Here is an 18,958-nt window from a genome sequence, read left to right on the forward strand (position 1 = left end):
CTGAGTGTGACCAGTATGTACCTACTCCACAGGCATCCCTTAAGTTATTCAAAGATTCACTTTAATTGCAAATTAATAATAGACTTTAAGATTTTTTTACTAGAAGGAATCTAAATTTAAAGTTAACCTCCCTGTCTTTTCCAAGGTTAGCAATAGCTTCCTCCAGAAGAAACAGTGACCAAAACATCACACAAAATGTTTAAAATAGTACTTTACATGTAGAGATTATATTCTTCTGGACTTACATTTAACCCAATTTACCTCTAATAAGTCATCTTGGTAACTGGTTTCTTTCCTTTCCTCCCTCTCCACTACAATCATACACATTTTTCTACAACAGAAGTTGTAGTTTTGGAAGTTCTTTATTTTTTTTAGAGTTCCCCTATCTATCTACTAGTAATTTATCTAGCATAGAAAATACCTGTTTCATTACCACTGCATTGACATTGTTTTTATTTTATGTATAAAAGCCTAAGAATCTGTAAAACACAAATCTTCTGCTCTACTGTTTCATTATTTGTGATTGATAGTATCCAAATCCCAGCACCACTGGAAATCAGAATAGTCCCACCCACACACATGAAAATCCTGGAGCTCTGAGCTTTCAGCCTAGATGAGCATCCCAGGTTTTACTCAGGAGCTGGAGCTGAGATGTTTGAAGTTGTCTCTTTAAGGTTACAACACAGGTCAAATCTTGGGGGGAAACACAGGGCAGCTGGAGAGAAAAATTAACTTGAATTATTATCAAGTGAGAGCTGGATTATTTCCATTACATTATGATGATGATGCACTGCAAAGAGGCCATAGATCCTAAAGACTTCAACTCCCTGAGTGCATCTCTGTGTCTCTGAAGACAGAAGAATTAATTTTTTCTTAAATTTTTCTACTGCACTTAAGAAGTAAACCCTTATTTGCTTCACAGTTATTAATCAGCACAAGCCTCTCTCAGGAAGGGTGTGTGGAGGGTACAGATGAGGAACTTCACTGCATCAAAATCTAGGTCAGCTGTTTTAGGGCTTTGTTTCACAGCATAATTTACACTCCTTTAACATGTAGCTCTTTGAATAATATAAATGTAGCAGTCACTGATGGATCTAATGAATTTGCCTGTATCCTAATTTAATTATACCTTCAGAGATGCCTTATAGAAACACTGACCTTCTGAAGGCTATGGCTTTCCTACCCTTATCTCACAGCTCTTCCACAGACAGTGGAAAAAAAGGAGCCATCAAAATCACTGGTCAGTTTTTATTAAAGCAGCCATCTCAGGACTGAATAGGGACAAGAAAAAAAGGAAAATTACAGAAAAAAACGAAATTTTTTGTTTATTCTTAGACAAATGACTATGCATCAGTCTGACTCTCTTCATTTACCACAACAACTCATGACCAAAAAACAACTCCAAACCACCAACAAAAGTAGTTCTCATTTTGTTTCAAGTCTGTGTGAAGTTCTTCAACCGATTTTTCACTGAAATTGTACAACCAGTGCACATAAAACAAAATGACCTTGTTCGTAGGAATCACTGTCCTTTTCATTCTCAAGTGTAGCACCACTGATAATCCTCCTCCTCCCCTTTCTCTATTCAAAGGAAATTACTTCCCACTGACTTTTTTCTAGCTGCCATGAGATTCATAAACTCCTCTGCACAGAGATTCAGAAGGCTTGGATTCCAAACCAGGTTTGTTAACTGCTATCTTGGAGCAGCTTTTGAATGACCCATTCATTGTGAGTGCTGTGTCAAGTCAGCTGCAGTCAAAACTGCTGCAAAGACAGCAGGACCAGTGCTGCCTGTGCCGAGTCCAGAAACAGCTGGATGTTTGCAGAGCACCATGCCCACACCAATAAGCCACACATGGATGCAGTGCCACCCAAATGCTGCTGATGGATCCCTGGGCCCCAGGCCAGTGTGCCTGCAGGGCACTGTGCTATCCAAAAGAGCACGAGCTCTGGGCTACAGCAGAAACTACAGCTCTTTTGCACGAGTGAAAAGGCACTGTGTTCCTCCCACCCACTTCTGATACCAAAATTCTGCTGAGAGATTATGGCAAAATCTCTATAGGACTGGCTGACTGACCTCAAAGCTTGGCCAAAATTCCTTGCTGTAACATGGAGCAAGCACAGAGGAAGAGCCTCTTTCTGAGAAGACCCTTGACCATTCCCTTTCTAAGGTGTTCTGCTGTAACACTCCTCCAGTTGAAGCTCTCTAGAAACTTGGGATAGAAGCAGAATAAAGGCTTCCTTCAGTACCTTGACAACCACAGCATGCACTCACAGACACTGGTGGCACAACTGGAAAGTTTCCAGACAGCTTCAGCTATGATGAAGCAAGGACCCCATTTCCATTCAAGCTGACATTTTGAAGATATTTTACTCTTGGGGCTTTTGTTTTGACTGCCTCATTTGGCAGGATTATCCTACAGGGTGGTCAAGCCAAGTCAGATATCTCTGTTGCCAGCACTAACTGGAGTGGCAAAACTGGTGCTCACACATCCCTCTACCCCAGGACAGATAAGCTGTGACAACCAGAGACAAAAAACCGTCAAAAGAATCTGCCCCAAGTGCAAGTGAACAGGAGGAAAATCATACACAAGTGGTGGCTGCATCATGAAATGATAAAGCAGAAAAGGACAGCCCAGGCAGGGCAAAGAGCCAAAGCACACTGGGATTGGCAGACATGTACAAACACAGACAGAGATGTAGATGTAACTCCTATTGTCAACATATATTTTTATAGGGATAATTTTAGAATACTTAACAAGGCTGTACACATTTTCTGTTTGGCATTGCAATCTGTTTGTTCACTCTTTTTCTATGACTGGACAAAGGGCAGTATTTATTAGGTGAAGTGTTTGACAAAGCCTTTAGTGCTGTTAATCACACCAGCTTCCTTGATATATTAAGGCTATTAGGGCTTAACTAGATAAAGATGCACATGTTACTAAGTGAATCACCTTCTATCTGTCTAATGGAAACCAAGTGTTGATTTAAGTGGAGTCATCTGTTTAAAAAAGAGAGAGAAATTGAAATAAACCCAAGATTAACAGATGTCACAGAAGGGTCAATGGCGAGCAACGTTGGATCCGAGGCTTTTAAAATAGAAACTCACATGAATATTTCAACTCACTCAAATATTGCTCTCTCCTTGACTGTGAAAATACAGCATTTAATACAATTTGTTTAGCTTTTAAAACTACATACATAATTATCTATATGTATGACAGTTTTTGTGTCATTTAAGCACATTCAGTCCTCTCCACCCCTGGGTTCTCGGGCTACATCTGATGTTAGATTAATTTATAGATGATTTAAAATGCACTGTCTAAAATAGTCCCAGTACATTTATATTGGCTGGGTTGGTGTGGTTTATGTGTTTACATATGCTGTTCTCAAGTACTGGATGATTTTAGTATTAATGGGATATGATTATGTTGAACCCTGCACTGGCCAATGTAACTATTCAAAACTAGAGGGGTGTTTAAACACAACAACAAAAAGGAATGTTGATTTGTGGTTAAGTTCCAGACACAGCTTAAGTTGAATTCCTGGCTGTGCCACAGATGCCACTGTGATACCTCAGGCAAGTCACTTCCTGCACCTTAGCTGTAAAAGAGGGAAACAATATTTTTCTTTCTCCCTTCCCTTCTGTATTTTGTGTGCTTAACCTGTCAGGAGCTTTCATGCCATGATGGAAATAACAAAGCTGCCACAGAGATCCTTCCAAAGGGAGGCAGCTGACCAGACTGTTACACCCGTGGCATACAAGGTCAATCACACTGTGCCAGGTGGGGCTGCTGGATGGAGCTACCAAGTGGAGCATCACATATTTTGGGACAGAAAGAGACCTTTGACATGGGTTCACAGCCCTGTGCTAACTGCTCAACAGTGGGATACTTAAAAAACATGTCAATTGTTGTTGCAATCATATTTGCTCTAGATTTCTATAGATTTTTAAATCATACAAATCTTAATTTTCTTGTTGAAAGGTGAAAAGTGGTTTTGTGACAACCCCAGTGGGTAGGACACAAGAACAGGTAGGAGTTTGAGGAAACTATATTTGCCCACTTGATTGCCTGAGCTCTGGGAGTGGTAGGCATATTTTGAACCATGTGCTCATATTCAGCTTTCAATGACTGCCTATTTTTCTTCTTATCTTCCCTCTGACTGCCCTAGCCCTTAGTAGGAGTCAGACAGCAAAGGCTTCTCCTCCTATTTCTCTTTCTGGACCAGTTTTGGTTTGCAATTTTTAGCTAAGGGTGGGGAGGGGTGGGGGGAACAGGAGAAGCAGATAGGGTGCCAGAAGGTATGGACACTGTGTAAGAAAGGGAGTATACCTCCCTTTTCTCTGAATCTTTTCCAGGAGCTGAATAGATTCCAACCCTGAAAAGACTGCAGCCTGAATAGAGTCCTTTCAGCTCCATCCACTTTCCCTCCCTGATACTCAACTGCAAATGAAAACAAAGTATTTTAATTCCAGCAAGATGACTCTAAAAACAGACCTTTGACATGGAACAATTTCAACTCTGATTCTTCTAATTTCAGCAAAGGTTCATCCTAGTGTATCAAACCCAAAAATTGCCATTTATGTTGGACTGTGTTTTGGTTGCTCATCTGCAACACACTCCTCATCTCCCCCACCCCAGAAAAAGTAGAGATGGTCTTATGGTCATTTCTTTTCTTTTAACCTAAGAGAAAGACAAATAAAAGTTGTAGCATGCTGTGCACACGTGTTGTTCACTTAAATCCTTCTTCTCTCATCAGCTCTACAGGGTATTTAGTCCATACAACTGCTCCACATTCTCTCTAGGCATATGCACCATGCATTTCCATTCCACATCAAATGTAAACACTCTCTGCACAAGAATGATGGAGGACACGTTTCAAATCTTGCTTGGGTTTATCTTTGAATGCCAGACAAAACAGGCTTTATGTGGTTTGATAAAAGATTGAGTCATCCCCATTTGCAGACCTTACATCCACTTGCATACCTATTCAAACATAAACACCACCAGCAGATTCCCAAACCAGCAACTAATCTGAAGATTGTTTAAAAGATTATTAACTGGCAAGCCATTATTTCATTCCTCCAATTTCCCCCTCTCCCCAAATTCCTAGATTTTATAAGGTATATTACATGTTAGCTAAAAGTCCTCTGGGATTTCTGCTCTTAATAAGCAAGCAGACATCTGTGTGGATCACAAGCACACAGCCACTGCCAGTGCTAAGAATCATAGATATATGTATGTTTATGTGTATATATATATCTCTAACACTTTGTATTTGTAAAGGTTTACACTCTGTCCTCAGCATTATGCTTCCCAGCTGCTGTCTGCATCTACAAACACTAGAAATTTGCAGTGAAACCTATCACAACTCACTTAAACAGGAATTATTCTCTTTAGGAGTATTTTTTTTTTTTTGCCTTTTTACTCTTCATAAAATCTGTAGAGGAGTATCACAGACAGCTCCTGCAAATGAGTCACCACAGCTTAATTAGTCAGTGCTTTTGAGCAGCACAGCCTCTGTGTGCTAGCTTGAGCTACCTTCAGCCAGTCTTCTTGAGAATAAAGATCATATTTTGTATCACTTACCTTTATTTTTCAGTGCTGAGGAGGTGTACACTATTGAGCTATTTATGCTCAATACTAGATATATACTTTTTTTAAATATATATATATATAAAATCACATTTACTTTGATCCAAGAGCTGACACTTTAGAAACAGACCCAAAACACAAGAACACTGTTCTGCAGGCCAGGTAACTATACCTAAGCTACTACACCTAGAAACTCTCCTACACGTTATAGATATCACTTAACATAGTTTATATTAAACAATTTCAAAATTTATGCAAAAATGCACTGGTTTTCATTTGTGCAGCAATAGGATCTAATGATCTTCAAAGAGATAAAAATGCTGATAACAAATGGATGCATGTGAAGGACCCTGAGGTCTTCAAGGTATGGCTGTGCCAACCCTCCCATGGATGTTCTCTAGCCAGGAACAGGGTGCTGCTTACACAGCCTTTGTAAACAGATCAGATCCAAGGCACGGCACAGCAATGTTCCATGAGGAACATTGTGGGTGACTAAAATCCAGCAGCAAGCAGCTGTGAATAAAGTCTAGGATAAAAAAGGTATCTTGAACAAATTTCTCTGCCCCAGTCTTATTTCTAGTGCAAGGCTTGTAGCAGAGTATTAAAAATAAAAAGGTGTAAGAAAGTACATATGCATAAAATCATGGTTTACCTTTTTTTTTTTTTTTTTTTTTTTTTTACCAACTCATCCCTGACTACTGTTTAAAGTACTTGCTACATTGGAGTTTACATACAGACATCCTGTTTAATAATCCTCAAGTGAGTCTTTCTCCATGGCTTTGGCTAATCTCTCTCTCTGTTTGTTTCTGTTCTAGCTACTGAAGCTTCTGGCAGCAGTGAATCCAGCAAGCAATTATTTTTTGTTTTCATTTTTTACCGTGTATGCCCAATAATTTTATTTTACTGTAGTGGCAAGATTGGAAGTATAGAACACTGGACACAGAAATCTGTAGTTTTTCATTGTTTATCTACTGAAATATTATCATTTTGGTAAGAGAAAAGCTATTAAATCTGCAAGGCTGCCTAAAGACCTGGACTGTTGAAGGATGTGCTTAGTTTTAGTCCAATTTATAGAAAATGGGCATCCTCCATCACAGAGGTCAGCACGGAAATTGCTTCCGTATGCTTGTACTTGAGCATCTGGAAAAAGACTAAGGATTAAATTAATAGGGATACTTAATCTTCCATATGCCTCAATATTCCCCCACATCCCCCAGGTTATTACTTCTGCAATATTGCAAGAACTACATACAAGATGAGTAACTGCTTGGTGGTGCTTGTTTTGATTTTTATTGATTTCACGTCTCTTTTAAAATTTCCAGCCAAACCCACAGCTTTTAGTTCTGTTTCTCAGGATTGGGAAGGCAAATCCTCACACACCTACTGCAGAAGCTGCCAGTATTTAACACCTGAAATGCCTAGTGCATGTTCAGCTTGCAAAGTGCTGAATATTTCCATGCCAGACACTTTCTGAAGCCATCTCTCCAAGTGATGGTTTTAACCAGCACTGGCCAGAAAGTTGGGTTGTTTGTCAGACTTTTACCATCAATATCTATGCAATTAAATTCAATTAATCAATTTCTATCCAATTTTTTAAAAAGCCAAAATATGCAACAAGGGCAACATCAGTCAAGGGCTTCTTTGAAGTTTGCACTTACTGCTCTTCAGATTTATTCACAGTACAGTAAGATTCCTCTGCAGTGTATAACTCTAGTTCACACATTTTTAAGCATACCAATAAGATAAATAAATCAGATATGAAACCTTTTGCAATGGGGAACTGTTAGTTGATTGGAAAGCAAGAGTGGAAAAGAATCAAGACAGAAACTGGACCTAGACTTGTCAATGGTCATTCTCTTCCTTGGAGCTGTCTTCAACATGGTCCCAGTCAAGCTGGTTTCTAACACATGTATGGATAAAATCAATATTCCAGTGAAACAACTACAGAAAATGATTTAGCTAGAAGATGTTCATTTAGCTAGCCATGTACATAAATGTCTTAAGATACAGTCTTCATTACTTTTGGAAAACCACCTCCAACAAGCCTTTGCACTTATTTACCTTTAAAAGTTACACAGTCAGCACTCACTGCAAAAAATATATCAAATATTTATCATATCCTTACAATTTTACTGACCTCTATATGTTTAGCAATAACAGATATGGTAGATGGAAGACAGGAAACCAAATCAGCATAAGTAAAACTCAGAAGGCCTGTGAGAAGTCCACTGCCTCCCAGCTTTGGTTTCCAAGATCAGATTTGCACTAATCAACTCAACAAGCACAGCAGCACTATTTTAGGATAGATGTTTTTATATGATAGACCTTTATTAATTGATTTTAAAAGTGGTGCTATCTGCTTTCCAAGTAAATCTAAAAAAATGCAATGATGTCTGTGCTGCTCTTTGGGTTAGTACTGATTAGAATGTAAGGGTTCACCCTCTCAGCTAGAAGCATGCAAAAATGTGTATAAGCTTGGAATTAATATTGTCTTGCAGAACTGTTTGATTCACATTCAAAGGTGCCACATATCTCACTAGCACACATCTCCTGTACACATAGAAATCTCCATTTAAATCTCTACAATTCACAATTTAGGAGATAACATTAGGATTAGGATAGAGATAACTCCTAATGTTTTATGTAACTGAAAAAGACTATTATAATATTTTAATTAAGACCTTGGCAATCTTGATATTAATACTGTACTTACTGTCAGATATAGGAACAATTCTGAATATATAAGAAGAGATGTCCATAAAACTGCTTTGGATTGCTAGAAACATTCTTAAAAGGCAAACTTTAAAGTGCTCAATTCATTGCAGAAGATTAAATTCTATTCTTAAAATAACAGAAAGAGAGCATAATGTCTACTGCTCAGAATGGTTTTAAACTTTTTTTTTGCAAATCTGGGCTGTGTTATTCTACTCTGGGAGGTCCACAGGCAGGACCTACAGACATCTGGGGCAGTCTGGTTTGTAGGGACAACAGGGAGGGTCCAGGGACTGGCCACTTTTAGCCTTCACTGCATGTTCTAGATGATTTTGTGCAGTGCCTGTATTTAAGACTGAATTTCCTTAGGGCAGCCAAAGCAGCAAGCCTGGCTGATTAGCTGAGAAGTGCAAACTGCGCCTGTTATAGCTAAACTAATGGCTGGCAAGAGGCTGAAAAAGAACAGATTAATGTGAAAATTAAAAAGCTAGCATTGCAGTCATTTATAGTCAAGCTAAAATTAGTGCAGTGAAAGGAAAACAGGAGCTGCAGGACACAGAATTCCCCAAGTGTGCTGTGGCTTGCTCCTGGCTGGGCACACCCAGCGATCAGCCCCTGGCAGGCAGTGCTTGTGGTGTGAGGATGAGGAGGGCTGTGTGAGGAGGAAGGGCACTGTGCACACACAGCTGGGCCCATCTGGAAAAACTGTGTTTGATTCTGAGCTTGGTAGCAAGCCAGCTGTGGCCAGGTTCCTTGAGGGTAGGCTGAATAGCCACTCACAGATGTTTCAAGGATGAAAAGGGACAGCTGGTCACTGCAAATAAATTGATTTGCTGCCGTGATCCTGCTCAACAACATTCCCTGAGGTATCAGCTCTTGGCAGGGTGTGTCAGCCCTGCCTGGGTGCTGCACTCCTGCTCTTACCTTCCCTCTGGACCACAGCTGATCAGGCTGTGGGCAGCCCCTGCACCCAGCACGCCAAGACACCTTTAGGAGAGCACAGCAATTGCCACCCTCAGCTTTGTAAGCAACAGAGAACAATGGCAAAGTCAAAATATGCCCTGATTACATGCTGGATTTCTTTTCACCAAGGTCTACCAGGCTGTGCAGTCTTCAGTCACATTCACAAAACCACCTTTTCAATGTCTTGCCCAAATGACAGCATTCAGTGGGAAGGAATCTGCAGGAAGCTGTGATTCATCCCTTTGGCTTTTGGACATGAGGAAACAATCCTTAGGTTCAGGATCATAAAATGCATCTATCACAAGGTCAAGGTTTCTCTTGGTGCACAAGATGAACAGACTACAGCACTCCCTCTCCCTTAAATGAGCATACTCCTAAATTTACAGAAGAAAACACAACATTTTGCTGATGTCAGTACTTGAGAATTCAAGGTTTTGCCATAAAGGATTGTTATTAATACACTGCTGTTTAAGCTTTTTATTTTAAAATGTCCCTTTTAGGTGCCATCCTCTCTGTACTGCTGGAGAGCCCTCCTCTTACTTACAGGAGATTTTTCAAATGTACAGGAGCTGTTTAAATGCTGACACTAGCCTGCAGCTCTGAATATCTCCTCCTGAAGTCCAAGACTGAAAACCAACTCACAAACCAAATGGGATGAAACTGTTTAAAATATTTTGTCACTTAAAAAACCACCTGATACCCTTAATATAGTGTTCAGTTGAGGAAGGATTTAACCGTATGTTGAAAGCATAACAAGCACCATGTACTTTATGGGAAAGAGAGGGCTAGTCTTTGGGAGCAAAAACACCAAAAAATTAGCTTTGGCCACCATCTACAGCTGCAGCAAAAATGTGATTCTAGCATTGCCAGTGTGTTTTTATGTTAACCACTGTTTGCTGAGTCCAACTGAAAATCTCTATTTTTAGCCTTTCAGCTACTTTCAGATAAAATTCCTACAGATAGGATTAGCTGTATAGGGCAGATAACAAACAACTCTGAAACCACAGATGACCTCATGCAACTGCAAAGAAAGAAGGCTCTGTTACTTAAAGCAAGGCTAAAATTTAACCCAGCTATACTAAAATTATACAGGGAGTGTTTTACAGTCCCATTACAAGACATAAAAACCCAGTCACTATAAATTCACGGTGTACTTATTTGTAAGGATGTAAAAAAGAGTAATTAATAACCCCCAAACAGCTTATCTCTGAGCCAGTACAACACCAAGCCTTTCCCAGGCTCACTGGAGATTTTACAAATAGAACTGAGAAGCTGCTTTAGCTGCCATTTGAGAATTATTTGTCCACACTGAAAAGTCATTGCTCTTTGTCACAAGTCACAAGACATTTCTTAGTGTTCCACACTTATAGTTGACATTATGGAGAGAAAATAAATAAATGTAATCCAAACTTTGTGGAAAGGGCTTCCATGTGTAAGAGCACATATTAACCACAGATGTGAGGGAGCACTGTGCAGTGATTCTTTTCTGTGCTAAATGCACTCTACCTTCCTCTCTTCTACTTCTCTCTTCCTGTGTGTCCACCCCATGTATCAAAAGAAACTTGTTTCCTTTAAAACATCATTATTTCCAGGAGAGTGAAGTGCAGTCCTGAGTATTATCATTCAAGTTTATTAAAGTAATTCAGGAGAAATGTGTAAGGAACAGGCATGTCACAAGTGAATCACTGCAGATCAGGGTGCTGGTTTGTAGTCCTTGGGATGTATTGCTCACACTTCTTTTAGTTTGCAGAATATTTGCTTGATATTTCTTCAGAACAAAACCTTCATGAGGTTACCACATATTTCCAGTAGTGGAAGAAACACCCAAAGTTCTTTTTCTCAAGAAAAAGTTTCAGTCTTAATAACTAATGGACAGGTCAGATACATGAGTGAAATAACTCGAAAGTAAAGAAATGCTTTCACTCTCTCACCAAATCACTCTAAGAGATCAGTAAAAGATTCAAAGTATTCATCTTAACTCTTCCTTTCTTTCCTAAGTACCAGCATAGGCAAACCTGTATTTTTTTAAACAATGACACAACCTCTACCTGTAATCTATTTTCTCAAGCACAGCCAGCATTGAAACAACCGCTTACAAAGCTCTTAAACTGTTAATTTGTGATTATAGAACAAGTCTGATTTTTTTGGATTCATGTCACTTGGAAGGAGAAACTCCACTTATCATAAGGAATGAAAACCAGGATGGAACAAGGTTTGCTATTTCCCTCTCTAAGGAATTGTAGGTGGACTTATGCAAACAACAGAGCAAAGATCAAAGGCAAATCTTAGGGATCATAATATACTGAGTTATTAAAGGAACAGAGCCTTTTATCTATTGTGGAGGAAGGAAGTAAAGCATTGAGACATATGTAATATATGCAATTAAACATAAAAAAATCTAAGCAAGTCCCAGAAGAGACTGAAATAAATTAAATTCTGGTTTTTTTCTTATTCTTTTAAAACGACGAGAACCAAAAACGCAACCTGTGACAAAAATTAGACTCCATCACCTGGAAAAGCCAGGCATTCAACTCTATTTTAAGTTGAATTTTCCCTCAGATCCTATGAAGCAAGCACTGTTCAATCACAAACCATGTCCTCATTCAGTGCCAGTTCAACTGAGGCTTACCTTGTCCTCCACTCTGTTCAGCCTGGCACCAATCGTGTTATTTCCTCGATCTTTGCTTTTCTCTGTGGAACAAGAAACATTTTCAAATTAATATATGGTGGTATAACAAAATAGCAGCAAACCACAACAGGGTGTGTTTAACCAGCCCACCAACACCGTGTAACTGAACACCCTTACCAGGCTGATAGATCCATCCCTTAAAAGTAGTTTTCTGTTACTTTTTATAGCACTGGCCCACGCCAGGGCTTTTAATAGCCCTGAGTTTAAGGCATTTTTAATCTTAGTTTTATGCTTTAACCACGGAGAGCAAAAAAAAATGTTCCCAATTTAGTTAATGTTTTAATTGCCACGTAAAAACAATCTGCCACTATGCAAAGGTCTCTACAGCCAATTTGAGTAACACATTCCATAACATTTTTTCTTTTTTTCCCCCACTATAAACTATATAGAAAGATGAGTTTTCAAATGACATAAACAGAGAATTTCCATTAGCCAGATTTGTCACAAACAAACTTAGTCCTTGTGCTCCTTTTCCAGTGTCTTTTCAAAGCTATCAAAGATCTATGTGAATATTGCAAATTTCACAGGAACTCTGTAATCTTAGCACACCAATTTATTGAATATATGGTGAGTCTCAGAAAGACTAGAGCCAATATTTTGAAGACTTCAGTGAAAGCAGATGCTTTAAGAATCTAATTAAGAACAACCCTAATTTAAAAGTGTTGATGACTAAATATTATTGCCAATGCCTAATCTTCAGAGCACAACCAGTTGGCAAGGTTTAAAAATTTGGCAATAAAATGAAAAGTATTTTAGCAAGTATTTTCCATTAATTATATGTTGATCAGATTAATTTTAGACACGTCCTTTGTATTGGCTTACCTGAGACAGAGATAAAAAGAGATGGCTTTCCTATGGACTGGTCCAACCTATAAAACAAAAAGAAACCTCTTTGTTTTTTATCAGTCTGAACCAGTATCTTCACTCTCTCTAGCTGGAGCAGGGAGGCCTCTTCACAAACAAGTAAGGTGAAGTTCAAATAATTCTGGTTTGTTCTGTGAGTAAAGCTGTTGTTTTATGCTAAGAGTAGCTTGAAATAAAAATGTAGCAAAATGGGATTTGACTTAGATTGCTCTACAGCTTCTTTAACCACTGAAAAATTTTACCATGCCCTTTACTTTTCCATGTGCTCAGCATTGATTTGTCTTTTCATTGCTCTTCTGCAGCTTTCTTATTGCATCTGTCATCTCTTAGTTGGCTCTTATGTGCAATTCTACCAGAGCAGGTGACAGTATTGCACTCTCCAGGTGTAGAACTGCCCCTGTCATGTAGGGCTTGCAGTTCATAGTCACAACTAGCAGGGACTGAGGTAACACATATAACTCCCAATCATCAGATTTTTAAGCTTTTTGCCTTTTCTTCCCTGTGTGAAAAGGAAGCTTTACTCAAATGCCATTTTCTATTCCCTAATTTTGCACAATATGGCACCTTGAACCCCCAGACAGGTTTTACCCACAGGCCCTGATCCCTGCCTCATTTACAAACATCCTTCTGCTGCTGTTTATGGGTCCAAGCCTGGGCTTCACTGACATACCTCCTCTGGAGCTCCTTGATTCTCACCATCAGGTTGAGGTGGCCCTGAGAATATTGCTCAATAACATCTCGGACATCATAGGGCTTTCTGGCTTGCTGCAAAACAAGAGACATAAAACATGCCCTGAAGTCACAAGGATGGAGGAATGGTCTGTGGCAATGTAGATGTTTTTGAAGAGTAAACACTGAGTTCTTTCAGCACTGTGTAAACACGAGTTATTTCGGTTGTTGCCATGATCTCGCATTGTTGGTGGAATAATTCTGACAGTTCTCATTCCATCCACCTTTTTGCTGCTGCAGGTCTGTATGCCTTTCAAGAGATAATCCACCAAACTGGAGCTCAAAAGAACTTGGAGCCAAAAAAAGTTTATCAGGCACTTTGTTCAGAAGCCTGTGCACACTCTGGCTCCTTCTGAAAATAAAGTTCATGCTCCATGGCCACTGGAAAATAAAGAGGTCTTGCACAAACCCTGTTCTCAGTCAGTAGCTGGGGCTCACAGTTCAGGTCTTACTGTGGGAAGTTAAAACACAGTGCTAGAGGAAGGTGCATGGTTGATTTCCTCTTCCAGAAAGACTGGCTGAGCTTTCAAAACTGGGAAACACTGGTGCAAGAAATGCCCCGTGTCTGTAATTTGCACCTCATACATGGGAAAGTCTTCATCTCACCTATTATTAATAAAGCAACTTCTGTGTAGAATAGAGGCAACAGTATCAAGGTAAAGGCAATAGTTCCAACCTATAAAACACCAAGACTATCCAGAAAGCAAGTGAACCAACATGTTGAAGGGTGGCAACAAATTAAAGGTATCTTAATCCTACATCTAGAATGTAGAGTCCAATCAGTGCCAGAACTGGTGTTCCCAGCAGAGGAAAGACATGGACCTGCTAGAACAAGTCCAAAGGAGACCACAAAGATAATCAGAGAGCTGGAGCACCTCTGCTACAGACAGGGTGAGAGAGTTGTGTTGTTCAACCTGAAAAGAAAAGGCTCCAGGGACACCTCATTGGAGCCTTTCAGTATTTGAAGGGGGCTTTAAAAAACAGATGGGGACAGCTTTTCACAAAGGCCTGTATTGATAGGACAAGGGAAAAATGGCTTCAAGCTGAAAGAGTGCAGGTTTGGATTAGATATTAGGAAGAAATTCCTTAGTGTGAGGGTGGTGAGACACTTAAATGGTTTGCCCGGAGAAACTGTGGGTGCCCTGTCCCTGGAAGCATTCAAGGTCAGGCTGGAGGGGCCCTGAGCAGCCTCCTTGGGTGAAGATGTCCTTGCTCATGGCTGAGGGTTTGCACTAGATGACCTTTAAAGGTCCTTCCCAAGCCAAACTATTCTATGATTTCTGACTCATTCGTTATGCTGTTTATAGAAACTCTGCAGATAATTTTCAAGGTCTTGTAGAAACCTTGATAACACTGAGTTACAACTTCTCCTTTCTTATATCCTTTGAGGACAAGGAAAAGAGTTTTCAGAAGTAGCTTCTAAGATACTCGAATTTGGATCCCTTTTGAAGTCTCAGAAGTATTTTGTCACCTGTACTTCAAAAGCAGATGTCTCTGAACTGCTTTATCTCATTTCCCAAACTTCAGGATTTCCTCAATTCCATTCCATAAATATCAGGTTTTTCTAAGCCAAAGGAAGGTGGAATTCCATACAAATAACAGGCTGTGGAGGCTGTGGCACCTTCCTGCAGCCCCTTATACCTGTGGGAAGTAGCTCCCACATTTCAGGAATGATTCCTTTAATAACATCCCTTCATCAAACAAACTGTATTTCAGTCTCCCAGATTCCCCAAGTCAACTGCAAGCCTTGGGTGAGATACTTGGGTGAGATACTCTCTAGTGGAAGGCTAAGCAGGACTGGGAATTGCTTCAATCTAACCAAGGAGCACAGAAGAATTCCTGAGCATCCCAACTGCTTACACACACATAAATCATAACTAACATCCACAAAGAAAGAAATATGATTCTGTAATGGCAAAAGCCTGCAAATCTTTCCATGGACTAGTACTGTAAACATGACAATATAAAAAAAAATATATTGGATTCTTTTTGTAATATAAATAAGCAAAAGAAAAACCTGCAAGTTTGAAAACTGCAGGTTCAGAAAAGGTGATCAGTAAGAATAAAGATGCAGAGCTTTCTCCTGCCATCCTCATACTCTGACACAGGAGTCTGACAGTAGTGTAGCTGTTTTTCATTTATAGGGCTGTTTCTCTTTAAAATAAGAATTGAAAACCTGGAGTAAATATATTTTATGAATGAGGCTAAACCTCTGTGTACAACTGGGTATTTAAGTCAGTAGTGATTTTTCCATAACTGCTTCATATTGAAAGCTGATCTTCTATGAGAAAATACTCTTGATGTTGACCATATAAAAAAACCTGCTGCAGGCAACTAAGTAGTATGGAATAGACAAAAGCAGAAGCCAGTCCCACAGCTTTCCTCAACTACTTCTCTTCCTTACTTTTGGTTCTCTGCTAATTAAGCAAAACTCATGGCAAAACTCTTCCTAAGCATGTTAGAATTTCCTCCATCATAAATGAAAGTTTTTAAAAGGCACAAAATGCCAAGTATTTAATGTGCACCATTGGCTGTGGCTGTTGTTGTTCCCTAGTAACTGCATGGGCAGGGAGGCAGACCTGGGAAAGGGGAATCCAGGAATGGGGAACTTCTGGGAAATGCAACCAGGTAACATCAAATAAAATAGCTGAAACACCCTGTGAAGTTCAGTACAGCCCAGTGAGGAGATTAGAAAAGATTACACACACAATTCATATGAATCACATAATATGATGAACTACAAGACTAGAAATGTAAGATTTTCCAGGGAAATTGTAACAAATCAGGCAACAGTTATGTCATCGGTAGAACTGCAACCTGTATTTTTAATTTATGCTATGTATAGAATATTTGCCATGGTAAAAATCATACCACAAGTTTAAAAGCTATTTTAGAAGGAAATTAATTTACTCAATTGGAAGAATTTACATGGAAAGAAAATTTTAAAAGTTTTCAAAATGAAAATGGGAAATCAGAATATGTTCCTGGTCTCTGTATCTGTGATGGATACCACAGCTGTATCCATGTACATTAGTTTTCAGACTTCTAGAAAGTTTCATAATGGGAAAACAAAGGTTATTTACACATAAATCAAGTTAATGGGATGACTGAGTATGGCGATTTTTTCCCGAAATTCAGTTGTAATATTAGATTGTTTCAAAAACATCTTCTTTACAGCTAATATATAAAATTCATTTTTGGTAGGTAGGGTGAACAAAGCCTAGAAAAGCATTCATTTCTATGCCTGCTTTCCCTATAATGTACAAAATCCTTCTTTAGCCATAAGTCATTCACCTGCACTGATGCACAGGACTTGTGTTGAATGGGATCATTTGTACAGAATTTGAAACAGTCCTACAGACTTTATGAGAACATAAACACATCCATAAAAAAGGTCTTAATTCTCTATAATATTATGCTGGGTTCATGGGTTATACGTGGGCATCCTCATAAGGACTATATTTAAACCCAGATTTTAAAATACAGCCTAAATTTCTCTACTTCTTTTTAAAGAGGAAATGATGCTTCACAAAGACTTGCTTTTCATGTCCTTTGAAAATCTTTGTATTCCTGTTTAGTTTTCCTTATTTGTTTTATCTATTTATTTAGTTTTAAACAGGAAGGCTTTGCTTTCTAACTGGCTTTTGTCCTTCTGATGCCATCACCCCCTGTTATTAACTGAGCCCTTCAGAAAATATATCTAGTCAAATTTAGGCCTACAGGTGTGTCCTGCAAACAACTGGTATAGTTTAAGAACCATGCTGGGTTCATGCTGGGACCTATTTTGCAAAATTTTCCTCTTCCTCTCCTTCTTCCTATGCTGCCCTACTCAAAAAGTTGAGAGGCATCTCTAAAAAATACTCCTTTAAAGTGCTGGCTTTCTGTAGTGTTCCAGCTAATTTAAGCATGAATAGCCCAGATGAAATTGGGTTGTGGGTTTGTTGTGGGTTTTTTCAACACTTTCAGGAAGAAAATATCTCAGTTTTCTTTTTTTGGAATGTGTATATTTTACAGAAATGTAAAGCTAAGGAAAAAAGCACCTGCTAAAACCATCTGTACAGACCTCTTAAATGCATTTTTAAAATGCATCTTCTGCTTTACCTTATTTTCAGACATTACATTAGTCTGCTTATTAGGAACAGTACAGTCATTACTTGGCACATATTAAAACAATTAAATTTCTTATGATTATTTTATGTGCATAGAACAGATTTACAACATACTTTTGATGAAAGAATAATGACAGTGGTTATCACTTAATTACAGGAGAGATTTTCAAAAGCACCTTGCAGCTTGAATTTCAAGGTGACTTTATGCATTAAGTTACTTGGATGCTTTGGAAAACTGGACCTTTGGTGCTCTCCAAGTTTTTATATTCCAAAATTATGGAGAAGTATCAGATATTCCCTTACTTTCCTATTGGAGATTCTACTTCTGAAGAAACAGCAGCAGGTTACTTGTACACAGGAGTAGACACATGAGATCCACCCCACTTCAGCCAAATGGCATTTTTAGCTCTTTAGCAGCAGCTAATATTGATCATTACAGAGGCAAGACTGCAAGAGGGAGATGAGAGACAGCCCTGCTGAGGGATTTCGTGGATGGGCCTTTTGCAGATGTGAAAGTGAGAGTACAGCTGAGAAGCCAGATGAGCAGGTGAGATACTGAGCACAAACAAGTTAGAAGCAGGAACTGAATAGCCCCATTCTGTTCAGTCAAATGCTTTTCAGCTCCTATCAAATCATCTGCCGCAGGGGAGTTTCCTTCATTTGCCAGGTGGATAGTGTTGCACACAGAGCTCAGGCATTTTCAAACTCTGTTTCTGACAAACACCACTTGGGAGGTAGAGCTGCAACGTGTGCATTTCTTGTTACTGGGCAGTTTGGTTAATACCACGGCAAATATTTTATGATCTAAATTTATGAGAGCAACGATTCAGTAATTACCATAAAGCAAAGGATCACAATCGAATTTTAGAATGGAAATAAATTAGATTTTAATGGAACTGGCCACATTTAGGCAATTATTCACACAACAGCAGCAGACACATCACTGGAATGGGCCACATCCCTTGCCAAGTTCCAAGTGCTGACCAGCAAGTGCTAAGAAACTTCTCAGCAAAATGACTATAAATATTATCTTCAAGTAGTTGAGACACTGTGCCTTTCTTAATTTTACCCTAATAATGATCATAAAAGGTGAAATGTGCTAGCAGAAACTTTTTGAAAGCACTCTCTTCAAGAAAACTCTGGGCATGGGACATTTCAGCCTGAACAGTGACAGTCTGAATACATTATACATTACTAAAGTAATTTTCTGACCAGCTCAGGCAACCTTAGCCAAAAATTAACTCAAGAGTTTTAGTAAAAATGTAGAAAGTAGAAATTTGCTAAAGAATTCCAGC

At 39.0% G+C, this 18,958-nt stretch overlaps 1 protein-coding gene across 2 annotated transcripts in view; it reads right to left on the reverse strand.

The window, feature by feature from the left end:
• Positions 1-18,958, reverse strand: part of KCNQ1 (potassium voltage-gated channel subfamily Q member 1) — a 320,348-nt gene that overhangs the window by 86,696 nt on the left and 214,694 nt on the right. For both annotated transcript variants that reach the window (XM_056492757.1, XM_056492756.1), the window contains 3 exons: positions 13,496-13,590; positions 12,784-12,830; positions 11,902-11,963 (listed from right to left, as the gene is read on the reverse strand). In XM_056492757.1, coding sequence (XP_056348732.1) covers positions 11,902-11,963; positions 12,784-12,830; positions 13,496-13,590 — 204 coding nt within the window. The remainder of the gene's footprint in view (positions 1-11,901; positions 11,964-12,783; positions 12,831-13,495; positions 13,591-18,958) is intronic.

The sequence above is a fragment of the Oenanthe melanoleuca genome, chromosome 5 (assembly GCF_029582105.1).
Source record: "Oenanthe melanoleuca isolate GR-GAL-2019-014 chromosome 5, OMel1.0, whole genome shotgun sequence".
Taxonomy (NCBI): Eukaryota; Metazoa; Chordata; class Aves; order Passeriformes; family Muscicapidae; genus Oenanthe; species Oenanthe melanoleuca.